This window comes from Arvicanthis niloticus, chromosome 11 (assembly GCF_011762505.2).
Source record: "Arvicanthis niloticus isolate mArvNil1 chromosome 11, mArvNil1.pat.X, whole genome shotgun sequence".
Lineage (NCBI taxonomy): Eukaryota > Metazoa > Chordata > Mammalia > Rodentia > Muridae > Arvicanthis > Arvicanthis niloticus.
Genome location: NC_047668.1, coordinates 65770109 through 65785254, shown reverse-complemented (window position 1 = coordinate 65785254; position 15146 = coordinate 65770109). Strand labels below are relative to the sequence as shown.

The following is a 15146-nucleotide window of genomic DNA, read 5'->3' as shown; positions in this document are numbered from 1 at the left end:
AATTGTAAGTAAGTTCTAATTCAGCCAGTGGTACATGTGATCCCTGGTCTCAAAAAGAAAAAATAAATAAATAATGAGGAAGGCAGAGGAAGGGAAGAGAGAAAAAAAACAGGAAAAAATATAACTCAGTTAAAACCCAAACTAAGTACCTGAGTAGATGTTTATCTGAAAAAGATACAAAAAGCCCATGAGCGTGCAAAATGCTCAGTTCACAAATCTCTGGGGAACAAAAACCAAGACCACAAGATGCTACCACCTTGTACATGTCAGGATGGTGAAGAGCAAGACCACAACAACTATTCCATATGCTAACAAAATTAAAACCAAACCAACTGCACAGGACTGCTGTAAAGCTGCCGTGCAGGAGGTAGACAGAGGACAATCATGAGTTGAGGATAGCCTGAGCATACAGTGCCAAGCCATCTTAGACGGATCAACCAACTACTACCACTGCCAACAAGAAGAAAGACAATGTCACTAAGGATGTGCAAACAGTCAAACCCTCGCATACTGTGACTAGGAATACACTATGGAAAACCAGCATGGAGGCCCCTCAGAGACAAAACCAGACTTACTGTGTGACCCAGCAATCCTACTGGGTACTTACGCACAAGAGTTGAGATCAGCACCTTGAACAGGAGATTCAAGTGAACATTTCTATGTTCACTGCAGCACAGCTCATGAAAGCCAAGCTTAGGCTGTCCAGGAGGAGAGAAAGAAACTGTCTCTGCATCTAATGGAATGCTTCTCAGCTTTTCAAGAACACAGCTGACCACTCAGGATAATATGACGGCCAGTAAGTGCTGCATCAATTCTATAAGACATGTAAGATATTCAAGTTCATAGAACCAGAGTAGATAATGGCTGAAGCAGGAAGTGGCAGTGACTGGTCTGTGTTGAAGGGTCGTCAAGCATAAACTCTGGGGACGTGCTGAACAACATGGCAGCTTAGTCAGCAACAATGTAGTGCACTTAAGTTCTTGTTTAAAAGACACATCTCATGTTAAGCTTTACCACAACTGGAAATCAATTCAGTGGGGACCAACTGATTGCATAACTATAAAGGATATCTCATGAAAAGTCTTTTTCTTCCAAAATGAGCCTGAAAGCACAAGCTGGATGGAGGGGCTGACAGAAGTTGAAGTGTGGACCGACTTAGCCACCGTGTGGACAGTACTGCTTCATTTTTAAAACATGCATAAACTCTGAATTGATTCACACAATTTATTTAAAGTCATTTGCTAATGAAAGCACAATTCAAGAGTTGGGGAGATGGCTCGGTGGGCAAAGTGCTCACCTTGCAAACACAAAGGCCTGACTCACTCTCCAGGAGTGTGCTGTGTGCCTAGAACAGCGGTGCTCAGCTGTGGGTGGGCAGAGATGGGGTGCATCCTGGGGGCTCACTGGCCAGGCAAATTAGCAGAAATTAGTGAGCTCCAGGTTCACTGAGAAACAAATAAGGTGGAAAGATTGGATCTAGTGGCCAGCACCTTTAATCCCAGCACTCAGAAGGAAGAAACAGAAGATCTCTGTGAATGTGAGGCCAGCCATGGCTATACAGTGAGACAATGTCTCAAAAAAAAAAAAAAAAAAAGTAAAAAAGGACTTTTTGGTTTTTTTTTTTTTTTTTTCATTTTCAAGATGTGTAGCCATGGCTGTCCTAGAACTCAGGAGATCTCCCTGCCTCTCCTGAGTACTGGGATTAAAGCATGTACTACTACCACCTGGCCTGAAAAAGACATTTTGACAACAACGTCTGCCTTCCACATGCACCTGCATGAGCAAGTGCACACGCACACGCTCGTGCACACGCGCGCGCGCACACACACACACACACTCACACACGCACACACACACACACACACACACACACACACGTACACGCACACAAGCACATATGCACACCATGCACATAAACACACATGAGCACACACACATGTACATATACATATTCAACAAGGCATAAGTGCATGACAGCTTTATTGGTAGTCTTACCGCGGAGGGCAAGTCACTTTAGCTGAAGGCTCAGTTGCTTTGCCTAAGGGGAGTCGCATTGGCCGCATCTCAGCATTAAGGTACCGTGTCTACATGTAGAGCTTCAGTTTCAGGCCGGGGGCAGCTGTGAAGTGGAAGTTCCCACTCCATTGCAGGCCTTGGATGTCAGTGTATTCTCCCTCACCTTCTACCCTGCAAAAGCAAGACGTGAGCTCACTCATTAACCAGGACTGGTCATTCACACTCCAGACCCAGACCATGTGCACTGCTCTACTGCACCTTCTGTCTAAGGCACTTCCTCTTTCCATTTCCAATTCCTATTAAACACCAGTGTCCTGCTTTCATACACTAGGAAAACACACCATTTCAAATAAACACTGTCTCTATACAAAGGTTGGTGCTCACAGTTTCAGGATCAAGTAAACTTAACTTTATATAAAACCAAGCAATCAGCTAAAACTTGAAAACTGTATTGGTTATCAGCTTGACTCAAACATTCATTTACTTAACAAATATTTCTTAGTCATTAGCTCTGTTCGAGGTGCTATGCTTGGGTAGTGTTCTTTCGATCCCACTGAAGTGGTGAAAACACACTCATATATAAACAGGCTTTATCCCATAGGTTAGCTTTTCCTCCCTTTATTAATATAAGTAGAAATAATTTATGTGTCCTTGTTACAAAAATGGAGTCTTAGAAATGTATACACTGACTTCATAACAATTAGATAGCATTTTCATTTCTAGATATGTGAAAGGGATATTTATAAATAAACATTATTTTCTTTTGTGGACAGGGTCTCCTATAGTCCAGGCTGGCCTCAAACTTTCCAGGTAGCCGGGGGTGCCATTGAACTTCTGGGCCTCCCACCCTTACCTCTCAGGTGCTAAGATTACAGGCATGAGCTGCCTGCTGTGCCCAATTTTATGTGATGTGGGGTTTGAACCTAGGGCTTCATGCACACTAGACAAGCACTCTATCTATCAACTAAGCCTCCTAATGGACTTTAAGTAGCACGGTATGGAGTGAGAGTAAGCTTATGAAACTATGCTTATGCTTTGTTTCCCTTTTACTTTTTCTGCAATCAGAAAGGACAACAGTAGGTATATTTCTAGTTTTAACTAGTATATATATATATAATTTTGGTTATACTTTAAAATTATCATAATAAAATATTCATATGCATCAGGTCAGGATGAAATTATAAAATTAACCATGGGAGTTATTTTAGGTCAAAATTATTCAGGAGCTAAATTTGTTCAAGAATCACACATTTTCCCCTTACCCTACACTAACAGAGACAGACCACACAGGCTGAGGTAGAAGTTTAATAATCAGCCAGGCATAGTAGTGTATGCCTTTAATCCTAGCACTGGGGAGGCAAGGGCTGGTGGATTTCTGAGTTCAAGGCCAGTCCAGTCTACAGGGTGAGTTTTGGGACAGCCAGGACTACACAGAGAAAGTCTGGGTGGGGAGGAGACCATGTAACAATCTTTACCAAAAATGATACTGCACTTTGGAAGGCTATAATGCTTCCAGCCTCCCCTCTCACATTCCTCAACCATTTATGGAGATCAAATATGTCACAAAGAATTTAGCCTAATTAAATATATTACTTAACAAGTATGACTGAAGAGAATCTTTTAGAATTATAATTATTCTTGAAATGTAAGATTACCTATTTTCATTGAAATTTCCAGTGTATTTTGCCCCAGTTGGGAATGTGTAAGTCCCCAGTCCATGAAACATGTTGTCCTTAAACTGTCCTTCATACACAGCTCCTGAAAAATGTTCAAGTCTTCCAAAGCCATTCATCTGATTGTAAGAAAGGAAACGCTCAGAGCCCAGCCTACACACACACACAGGCTTCTCAGTGACATCTTCATTAATGTTGTATCACTTCTTGTTTCCACAAAGAACAGACATTTGCACCATTCCCCTCCCCCCCACACCCCGTGTCTCTCTGTGCAGCCTACTAACTCAAATGTTCTGGATCTGAGCTATCTGAGCATGTGAGGGACCAAGGTGGTGATAATTAGGACCCTCAAGACACCGAGTTCATCAGAAGGTCTTAAAAAGCAACTGGTGTGGTCACTCCAGAAAGCATTGCACAGTTGTTGTTAAGAATGTGAATTTGGGGTACGCTGATGGCTCAGTGGGAAAAGGTGTCTACTGCATAACATGAGGACCAGAGACCAGAGTTTAGAATAAAAGGCTGGGCATGAGGCAGACCAGAAGGCTTGGTAAATAAAAGTACTTGCTCTCAAGTCTGACAATCTAAGGTTGATCCCAGGGACTCCCATGGTGGATAGAGAGAACCTTCTCATGTATGCCGTGGCATTCACACCTAAATAGATATGATGATTTCTTAAATGTGAATTTGTATTCAAGTAGACCTAGGTACACATTCCCACTTTATTATCCACCATCTGTATAAGAAATCTGAGTCTGATTCATCTCATCTATAAAAAAGGAGGTGGGTTTTTTTTGTTTGTTTGTTTTTTTTTTTGGTTTTTCAAGACAGGGTTTCTCTATGTTGTCCTGGCTGTCCTGGAACTCACTTTGTAGACCAGGGTAGCCTCGAACTCAGAAATCCGCCTGTCTCTGCCTCCCAAGTGCTGGGATTAAAGGCGTGCGCCACCACCGCCCGGCTAAAAAAAGGAGTTTTAATGGTGCCTTTCTCATAAGGTTGTCAAGAAGATTAAATGGAAGAAAAATTAATGTGTTTGGCTTTACTCAATGAATGGAAGCTGAGAAAGATAATAATATTAGCTCTATTCATGAGATTAATATTACGTGTGGAATAATAGGCACCAAGTAAAAACATTTATCTTCATTATAGAATCTAGTTTGAACACAGGTCTTGCAACATAGCCCAGGAATCCGGGATCCTCATGTCTTGCCTCCCACATAATAAGATTATAGCTGTGAGCCAATAAGCTAGCTTTAATATATGCACTTTTGACTGGTAATGAAATGCTTGAAATCATTTCACCCATAGGATTATTTACCCACTATGAGAATTAAGGATGATAAGGATACCTTGTCATCTTTCCAGCTTCCTGTGTAGACAATCCCGTTAGGTGTGGTGTGGGTGCCTGTCCCGTTTCTCTCACAGACTCCAGAGGCAGTTCTTGTACAGTCACCATCTGGTGAGGAAGGAAGACGGGAATTCTGGCCTGGAGCTCTGGTCCAGAGCTCTGAAATGGGTGCTGTGGGCTAGGTGGGTGTAACAGTTACACTGAAGCCAATTCACAACTGCCTCACACCCCATGTGTCTGGATTCCTACAACTAAAACTAAGAGTCAGAATAAAAGACAGACTCCACAGGTTTTTAAGGTATCCTAACTAGATGTATCAGTTTTGACTTAAATGTCTATTCATCTGTTAGAATATTTGTTGTTTAAGTGGGATAATATACCAATAAAAGTTTTGTAAAAACAAGTTAAATTTCCTATATGAAAAGGTAATTAGAATGCATGCTTACCATATGTGTCTCCATTTGGAAATATAAATTTTATCTTATACACTTCTGATGATGCTTTAAGAGATTGAAGAAAATAAAGGTAAGTTTAAATAGCTTAATGTCACAAGACCTACAACAAACGTGCTTTCAGCAGTATTCAGATAATTCTCTTCACACAGACACAAGCACTTTCTCACTGGCATTTCTACTGGTGCAGAGTCCTGCAGAAATAAATTATCTTGTCTAGATGATCTACTTTGTAAGATTTTATTAGTAAAAAATTAACTTTTTTTTAGCCAGGCGGTGGTGGATGCTTTAGCAATGCTTCTCAGATTACCAAATCTGCTTACAGAGCTGTGTTGTACTCTCCTGGAAGCATGCGTGTCTTCTTTGGAAACAGAATACAGCAGTCCTGCTCTGGCGAGGGGCTAAGATAACTCTGTCACTGTCTCTGCCCTCAGAAAAATGGCTTACACCTCAATTTTTTCATTCTTACCATTGACTAAAAGAATGAACCTATGTAAGCCATACAGGCTAACGTCTAACTCTGCAGATACTGCCTAGCTCAGATATAGCCTCTCTGCAAAGTCTTTCTGATTTCTTCTCATCCCTAAACTCCTCTAGACCCAGGACTCAAGGTCTTATTAAAACAATGCTTGTGTGTTTGTCTCCTATCACAGTCACCTAAACTAAAATAGTGATCATAGATCAGTTAAATCTCCTCCCACCAGCCCACTCAGTACTGAGAGTATTGAGTGCTAACAGAAAATGCTTATCCAGGGAATGAATGGTTCTTGAGACACAATCATGAAGTGCCTACTAAGCAGGACACTACTAAACACAACCAATCATACAAGAAACTGGGTGGTCCTCAACCACTTTTCAAATTCCCACGTTTGACGAGTACAGTCTTGTACAGTTTTATCTTGGGGAAATTTTTCCCTTTTTGTCAGATATTCGTTTTGGCTGATATCCGTGAGAGAACAGTACTTTGAACACTACTAATGCACTTCTTTTACAGAGCTATGTCACATCAGCCAGCATTTGGGCCCTCTGCTGAAAAAAGTAGAAGTCTCAAATGCCTTCTGCGCCCTCTAGTGTTACAAATGTGGGGCATCGCTGTATGTGAATGTAAAATATCTTCTACCTGCTGCTTTGGTAGATTTATCAAAGATGATTTCAATATTACTCAGGATGTTTCCTTAACAGATTATTTGAAAGCTAATTAAATAATACATACATACATGCATACATATGTGTGTATATGTATGCATATATACACATAGACATACACAACACACACACATTTATTGTGCAGGTACCCTAACGGTCACAGACCGGTGCTGTTTTCTGGTTGTTTGGTAATGTTTGTTTGTGTCTTTCTTTTTAAGGCGAGGCTGGACGCCTACAATTTTGTTCAGATGACGACAGGACCTGGAAAAGCTGTTGTTATTATTGATGCATAACATACTGCTATTATTGGTCTTTATACTATATATATATATATATATATATATATATATATATATATAGTATATATATAATTATATAATTATATATATATATATATAATTTTTTTTGAAAACTGTACTTGTGCTTTCAACTTTGGGGGGGAGGGAAGCACCCCGGTTTAGCATGCTGAGTTGTCATTGTACAGAAATCAGCAGCCATATTAGCCTAGAATCATTCATTTCTTTTCCATTTGTACAGAGGTTACTTCATCGTATTAAATAGGTAAAGGCTTATCTGTGTGAGTTCGATTACAGAAACTAATAAAATATTCTCTAAATAAAGGCACGGTGACGTTTCCACATTCAAATCTCTGGATTATGTGAATTAGCAGGAACCTTTGCGATTGCTCTGTCACCGTAAAGGAAACAAATCCGGAGAGACAGACACAGCAAACCAACGACAGAATCAGAGGCCCAGGCAGTATCTCCGGATTCCCCGACGCCGGGCTGTCAGTGCCCCTCCACCCCAGTGTAGACGCTGCGGCTGGCTCCGGGTCCATCGGCTCCAGATGAAGGCGCCCTTCCCTAGAGGCCTGGGCGGAAGCGCGCACTCACTTGATGGAGACGTGTAGGACAGGCTTTCGCGACTCTGCGATTCCCCTAGGCTCGCCAGCTCGGCAAGCTGGAGGGAGCTGGCGCTAGGAGAGAGCGGGCCTTGGTTGCTGGGGCGACCGGGCGACCTCTCACCCGGAAGCAGACATGCAAGGAGCCAATCGGAAGACGCCTGGGCGGGGCGGCTGCTGCGGGTGAGGTCCAAGAGGGAGGCCGAACCAAGCCCAGACCCCGACCGTGGGTGCCGCCTCCTGAGCTCCGCGGCCAGCGACACTACGAACCAGGTACGGCCTGATGTGGCTTGTGCGGGGCCGCGCAGGTTCGGGGTTGTCAGGCCCGCCTGCCGCCTCCCCTCTCTAGTGATCGCACCTGAGGACCATCCTACCCCGATGGTCCTGCCTGTCAGCCCGGGGCCAGTGAACCGGGACCAGTAGGATCCTGGGGACCCCAGGATCTGCAGTCGAGGTCGTCCACACCCGAGGCTCCGAGCAAGGTTGGATAAGGAGGGACGCCAGCCCCATTTCCTGTCTGTAGCTTGGTGGCGACCCGCGGATCTATTTGGAGAGAGGGTTGGAGAAGATGAATGTTAAGAAAGGAACCTTGCATGACTAGGTATCTGAATGGAGCTGGGTGATGTATAGTGGTCAGAGGTTTGCCTGGGAAGCAAGCGGAGTGGGTTCAGTTTTCATCACCTCAGCTTGATGATGCTGTACGTGGGAGCCAAACTTGGGTGTGAAACAAAGGATCCTTTTAGAGCCAAACTTAGATCCAGTGTCTATGCAAAGAAAGACGAAATCTCTGCAGGCTAGATAGATAGTGTGAGTCTCTCCCTCTGGATTATACAACCTAGTTTGTATTCCACAGAAAACGTCTGGGGGATGTGGTATCGGATGCCGCTATAATCGGTTCAGATATTTGTATGAAAATCACATCTCAAGTTGAAAATGTAACCTTTTCTGTGTTGTGAGGCAACTTGTTTTAAATCAGTACAGAATCTTCTTGCTTTTTTTTTTCCAACCATTTCTCAGTGTATAAATTGACCCCGGCTGGGTGGTTTGCGTGGTGAGATGTTTGATGTGTGTATGTTTTCCTTTCGTCCTACATTTAAAACACACACACACACGCACACGCACACGCACACGCTCGCGCGCGCGCACTCACACACACACACAAACTGATATGGGCAGGTGGGCGTGGTAGTGCACGCCTTTGGAAGCAGAGGCAGACGGATCTCTGTAAGTTTGAAGCCAACCTGGTCTACAAATCGAGTTCCAGGACAGCCAGTGCTATTCCACAGAGAAACCCTGTCTGGAAAGACAGAGAGGGCGGGAGGAAGGAAGGGAGAGGGAAGGAGGATGCAATTACTGATGCACAGCACCAGAAGATTCAGTTTGTGCCATTCCTTCAGGCACATGTTAATCATTTAATGTCAGTATGTGTCTGTGAGTGTGTGTACTGCTGTCTTTAGAGAACTTAGAGTTTGGACTTATGTTCTTACCTAGTGGGGATCTTAGGTGAGATAGAAGTTGAAATAATTGAGAGTTTTGTTGTTGTTATTGTTGTTGAGTTGAAATAATTGAGGGCTTTGTTATTGTTTTGTTGTTTGTTTTGTTTTGTTTTTCTAAGACAGATGTAGCACTAGCTGGTGTGAGACTCCCTCTGTAGACCAGGTTGGCTTCCAACTCACAGATCCACCTGCCTCTGGAGTGCTGGGACTAAAGGCGTGTGCCACCACTGCCTAGCAAGTTTTGAATTTTAAATTGAAAGAGGACATTATTTGTGTTTTGTTTGCTTTCTATATGGTGTTTGGCCATTTGGGGGTCCTTCTCACCCAGGAGAAACTGTCTTTCCAGAGCTAGCTAATGAGCAACTCACCAGGAAACCTGCCATTCATAAGAAAACTAACCAGGTGTGGATTCAGATCCCAAGCTACTCCCTTTATCTACCACTCACACTGCAGCTAATACTGAAGTCAGGCACCACAGCGAAGATCAGTTATCAACACACACACAGCATTCCACCAAAGCCAGATTACACTATTAAGTACAGATTTTCTGCTCTATTTACACAAACCAGAAGCCACACTTACTTCTGAGGAGCTAGCATTCTCTCCCAGAGTGTCCCTGACATGGATACCTCACTTCATCCTTCCCCTCAGCAATACCCAGAGGAGTCTCAGTGTAAACCCCTTGTACTCATGGTCTCCTTTTATTGTTGTTACATACGTACGTGTGTGTGTGTGTGTAAACTCCTCAATGCATAACTACAGCCTGCTCAGTCTGTATAATGTTACTTGTATGTATATGACCTCAGAGCTGACTACTTGGTTTTGAATAAACAGTTGAGGAGCTCTTCCCTGAGGAAAACCATTTCTCCCATTCCCAGCATTCTCCAACTGCATATAGTTCCTCATGTAGATTTGAAGGCCGTGAGCTTTCCCCCTTTAGTGTTAGCATTCCACTGGTGTCCTTGTTAGGGTCTTATCTAGGCAGCTGTATTGATGAGACTTCACAGGCGTTGCCTCTCTGACATTTCTTGGAGGCCAGTCTCACAGTAAACTTCCTGTTCGTCTCACTTTTACAAGCCCTTGGTCCCCTTTGAATTGTCCCTGATCTAAGGTTCAGAATTTGTGTTGTAGGTGGGTCTGTTGGGACTGGACACCACATAATCTCTTGTTTTCTGCATTTTGATCAGTTGTGAATTTCTGCAGTGGTTGTGTCTGTTTTAAAGAGAGGTTTCTTTGATGAAGGGTGAAAACTGATAGATTTCAGAGCTCAAAGTAAAGTGACAGGAGGCAGAAAGGGACCGGAGTCTGACCTCAGCAGGTGAAACCATTCATTTTAAACCTCAAAGAACAGACTCTCTTCCACAAGAAAGGGGTGTCTGTCAGAAGAAAGGGAATCCTTGGAATTGAGAGAGAGGCTTGGGGAACCTCTCCTTTCTGATATTGTTGGCTCAATGGAGTCAGCCTATCTTGGGGGACTGGCTGTTTCAGCAAATCATTTCCTGTCTGTGGCTCATTGATAGTGGTTTGAACAAAGTCAGGTGTAACCTCATACCTGTTAGCATTCTGTCTAAATTCTACCTCCACAGTCACCTGGCAACAGCCAGGTAAGCCTGGCCCACTATAAAAGGGGCTGCTTGCCCCCTCCTCTCTCTCTTGACCTCTTGCTCTCTCACACTCTTGCTCTCTTGATTCCTCTGTCTCCCCCCGCCCCTCCGTCTTCCCTTCCCCCTCTCTCCATGTGCTCATGGCCAGCCTCTACTTCTCTATTCTCTCCCTTTCTCTCTCTGCCTCTACTACCCTCTTAACTCCCCTCCCCATGCCCTGAATAAACTATTCTATACTATACTGGTGTGTGGCTGGTCCCTCAGGGTGAAGAGATGCCTCGGTATGTGCCCGCTGAGACATCCCCTTCCCCATACCTCACCACACACACCCACAGAACATATTCTATATCTCTTTGTCTTTTTATAAACACATCAATAGCCATTCTGCTTTTCCAACCAGGGCACTCTATCAAGAACTACACTTACCCTGTGGCTATAAATATTCACAATGTAGTTAGAAATTATGTTAATTTAGTAAAGTAGCAGTTGTAGGTTTTCCTCTGAGACCCATGACTTCAGTAACTCTGAGTGGTTAGCTTGGTTTTCAGTACCAGGGGTGATTTCCCCTTTGTTGCTCAGGCTTCAACTCCAATTAGAGAGCTGTTAGTTACCACCAAGGTAATGCCACGTTCACCCTTAGGGTCAGTGCACTATGCTGGCTGTTTTGTTTCATAGATGCTAAGGCTGGGTAAAACTATTGTTCACTTCCTTCTCTAGGAAGCGTGCATGGTGCTTTCTGGTACCATGAAAGTTAGTCCTCAGGGAGGAGGCTTTCAGGTCAAATCCAGCTCAGGCACTCTGGGCCCTTAGTCTGAACTGCGTGGTGTCTTTGGCAAAGAGACTTACCTTCTACCTTTGGGGAACAACCAAAATTTGTGGCTATAGTTTGGATATTATTTACCCCCACAAACACCTCATGTTGAAATTGATTACCAGTATTAGGAGTTGGATTCTTTAAGGGTGGTTGGATAAGTAAAAGGGATTAATTCTTCAAGGGAGAGAAACCAGTCTCAGGAGACAGTTATTATAAAGCAAGGCAGTCCTTGACTCTTTCTTAAGCTTTCTTTCACCTCTTCTCCTCTGCCCGGCCAAGATCCAGCACAAAGACTCTGACTGTCATCTGCTCAGATTCCGTGTGCTTCATACTTTCTAGCCCTCAGAACTGTGAGCCCAAATAAAACTATAGTCTTTATAAATTACTCAATCCTAGGTATTCTGTTACAACAGAGGAAAACAGACTCAATTGATTATACATCTGTGTATTATCTACCATAGCCTCTAGAAAGTAAGCTTCTTCACAAGGCATGATTTTTGTCCTGGCTGTTAAATCTTCAAGATCTGGCATATAAATGTTCAATAAATATTTGTAGAATAGATAAATTAATGCACGAGTCTTCGTTCTAACATAAATTATTCATTAGCCTTCATTCATACCCCAGTACATGTTTAATTCTTGCTTTCTGCAATATATTGCATATGCTAGAGCTATAGTAGCCATCAAAATAGACATAGTTACTGCCTCCAATGAGCTTTTTAGGTGTAGGAGAGGAAGACAAAATAAAAAAAAAAAAAAAAAACCAAAACAGGACCTATATAAAGCCATGCAGGATCTTGAAGAAAAAGTGCCAAAAGATCTAGTTTTAATTTTCATGCATTTGTGCCTGCTGTTAAATTCTAATTTCATTTATTTTAGTAGCAGAGCATATTTTGTATTATTTCTGTCTTCTGAAAATGTATTGAAGTAGCCAGGGTTAGGGGCTCAGAAGGCAGAGGCATGAATTCAAGGACAGGCAACATTGTAAAACCCTGTCTCCAAAAACCAACATCCACAACAAAAAGTAGTGAGGATTGTTTTACAGGTTAGCATATGGTTTATCCTAGACAACATTCCTTATGTAATTGAATAGCTATTTTGTTGTGGGATACTATGCCTGTGAAGTCTGTGCTGGTACTTATGACTTTCCAGCTAAGTGTGGTGGAGCACACTTTTAATTCCAGCACTCAGGAGGCAGAGGCAAACAGTTCTCTGAGTCTGAATTTGAGGCCAGCCTGGTCTACAGAGTAAATACCAAGATAGCCAGGACTTCAGAGAGAAATCCTGCCTGAAGAAGAAGAGAAGAAGAAAGAAGGAAGAAGAAGAGGAAGAAGAGGAAGAGGAAGAAGAAGAAGAAGAAGAAGAAGAAGAAGAAGAAGAAGAAGAAGAAGAAGAAGAAGAAGAAGAAGAAGAAGAAGAAGAAGAAGAAAAGGAGGAGGAGGAAAAGGAGGAAGAAGAAAAAGAAGAGGAAGAGTAGGAGGAGGAGGAGGAGGAGGAAGAGGAGGAGGAAGAGGAGGAAGAAAACAAAAAAGACTTCTTTCCTAAGTGCTCCTGAACTTGTTCTACCATTATGGAAAGTGGATGTTACTGTTACTGAATTGTCTATTTCCCCATTTCTTATAGTTGTTGCTTTATGAAGTTGTGTTTTACTATTAGGTACACATCTGCTTATAACTGTATATCATCCTTCTGAGTTGGCCCCTTTATTGTTTTGATGTATTCTTTTTATCTAAAATAACATTTTTGTCATAGTCTATTCTGTCCAATATTCATATAGCTAATCTACCCATTCTTACTTTCTGATTGGCACAAAATATATCAGGAACTAAATTCGCAAGCATTTACCTCGTCTTTTCCATTCTTTTGTTTGTATCTTTGAATTTATATATGATCCCTTTTTTAAAAAGCTGAGCCTGACAGTCTTTTGACTGGATTGTTTATTCCACTCATTTATTGCTGTTACTCAGATAGTGGGAGTTATGTACATCATCACATTCTAGTTGTTGTTAACAACATGTCTTATTTGTTCCTAGTTTACTCTGTGATGCTTTCTTTTTGAATTAACATTAACTATTTCCTAGTATATTTTGATGATGTTTCTAGAGCAGTATTCTCAATCGATGGATCAGGACCCCTATAGGGGTCACATATCAGAGATCCTGCATGTCAGGTATTTATGTTATGATTCATAGCAGTGGCAAGATTACAGCTATGAAGTAGCAACAAAATAATTCTATGATTGAGAGTCAGCACAGCACGAGGAGCTGAGTGAAAGTGTTGCGGCATTAGGAAGTTGAGAACCACTGCTCCAGAATCTATTGTATATCTGTTTTATTTCCAAGACAGGGTTTCTCTGTGTACTTCTAGCTGTCCTGGAACTCACTCTGTAGACCAGGCTAGCCTCAAACTCACAGAGCCACCTGGCTTTGCCTCTTGGGATTAAAGGGATGTGTGCACTTAACTTCCCCCATATGTACATTCTGGTTAATAAACCTGGGGCTGGACAGGTAAGAACACTGGCTGCTCCTCCAGATTTCCTGAATTTAATTCCCAGCACTCTCGTGGTGGCTCTCAACCATCTGTAATGGGATCTGATGTCCTCTTCTGTCATGCAAATAGAACACTCAGTTATATAAAATAAATAAATAAATATTAAAAAATAAATGTGTGCCAGAGAAACTTAGTAAATATTAACCCTAAGCTACATATATTCTGCCCCTAACCTGGCCCATTTAAAATGTGTTTTTTCTTTATTTCTTTAAAGTAGGTTTTATCCATAACTTTGATCAAAAAATGGCTACTATATTTTTGGTTTACGGTATCTATATTAATTTTTTGTCTTTCAGGTGAAAATGAGTTCTTCAGTAAGAAGAAAAGGCAAGCCAGGCAAAGGGGATGGAAAGGGGTCTTCCAGAGGAGGAAGAGGAGGCAAAGGTCACATGAATAAGTCTCATGGGGGTGGAGGTGGTGGCGGCGGTGGCTGCAGCGGTGGCGGCGGCAGTAGAAAGGCCTCAAATAGAATTTGGGATGATGGCGATGACTTTTGCGTCTTCACTGAATCCAAGCGCCCGTCCAGGTCATTATGTATTCCCTCACATGTTATTTATGTGTGTGTTTATATGTGTGTACACTGGTGTGCATGTGGAGGTCAAAGGACATGTAAGAGTTGGATGTCTTCTACCGTGTGGGTCCCAGGGATCAAACTCAACTCATAAGGCTTGGTGGCAGGCTCCTTTTCCAGTGGGCCATGTCGCCAGCCCTTTGTTAGACCATTAGAATGTTAAGATACAGAAACGGTTTCAATTACTAATATGTGGTACAACAAATGGCCAAGAAGCGGTGGGGGTAAGTAGTTCCAGCCCAGTTAGTATTCTCATAGGAAATTCTGGCACTCTGTCTCTTCACAACTTTTTAAAAGCATGGTGGTAAATAATAGGGTTGGTTTTTTGTTTTTGTTTTTGTAGGTTAAATTCCGATTTTAGCTACCTTGGGACACTGAAACTAGCCATCATGTTAAATGATGAGTTAAATGTTTCTAGGAAAGTAAAATGCAACAAAATTTAAAATCTTCTGTAAACTCCATAGGTTGATGTTAAAATTAAGCAGCCCAAAATGCAAGCTGCTTGTGTCTTTCTAGTTGATGGATTTCATCTTCATCTGTCCAGCTGGATGAGCCATCATCTGATGGTCTCGCACATG

General features: G+C 42.4%; 2 protein-coding genes across 8 annotated transcripts in view; one reads left to right on the top strand and one right to left on the bottom strand.

Annotated features, from left to right (window-relative positions):
* Positions 1-1963: 1963 nt before the first annotated feature.
* Morn2 (MORN repeat containing 2) lies at positions 1964-7659 on the bottom strand. Of its 4 annotated transcripts, none has more exons than XM_076942341.1 (5): positions 7526-7659; positions 5481-5534; positions 5036-5212; positions 3672-3808; positions 1964-2187 (listed from the first exon to the last, which is right to left on the bottom strand). In XM_076942341.1, exons 2-5 carry the CDS (start codon positions 5493-5495, stop codon positions 2085-2087), a joined length of 432 nt encoding a protein of 143 aa, XP_076798456.1. In that variant the 5' UTR covers positions 5496-5534; positions 7526-7659; the 3' UTR covers positions 1964-2084. The 4 variants fall into 4 exon arrangements, with proteins under 4 accessions (XP_076798456.1, XP_076798457.1, XP_076798458.1 ...); XM_076942342.1 differs by lacking the exon at positions 7526-7659 and adding an exon at positions 7307-7507; XM_076942343.1 differs by lacking the exon at positions 7526-7659 and adding an exon at positions 7307-7499 and having other exon boundaries at positions 5036-5142.
* A 25-nt stretch (positions 7660-7684) lies between these two features.
* The window catches only part of Dhx57 (DExH-box helicase 57), a 50695-nt gene continuing 43233 nt past the window's right edge, over positions 7685-15146 (top strand). For 2 of the 4 annotated variants that reach the window (XM_034514101.2, XM_034514100.2), the window contains exons 1-2: positions 7685-7806; positions 14294-14523. In XM_034514101.2, the coding sequence (XP_034369992.1) occupies positions 14300-14523 (224 nt within the window). In that variant the 5' untranslated portion in view covers positions 7685-7806; positions 14294-14299. The other 2 variants (XM_076942324.1, XM_076942323.1) reach the window with 2 other exon arrangements.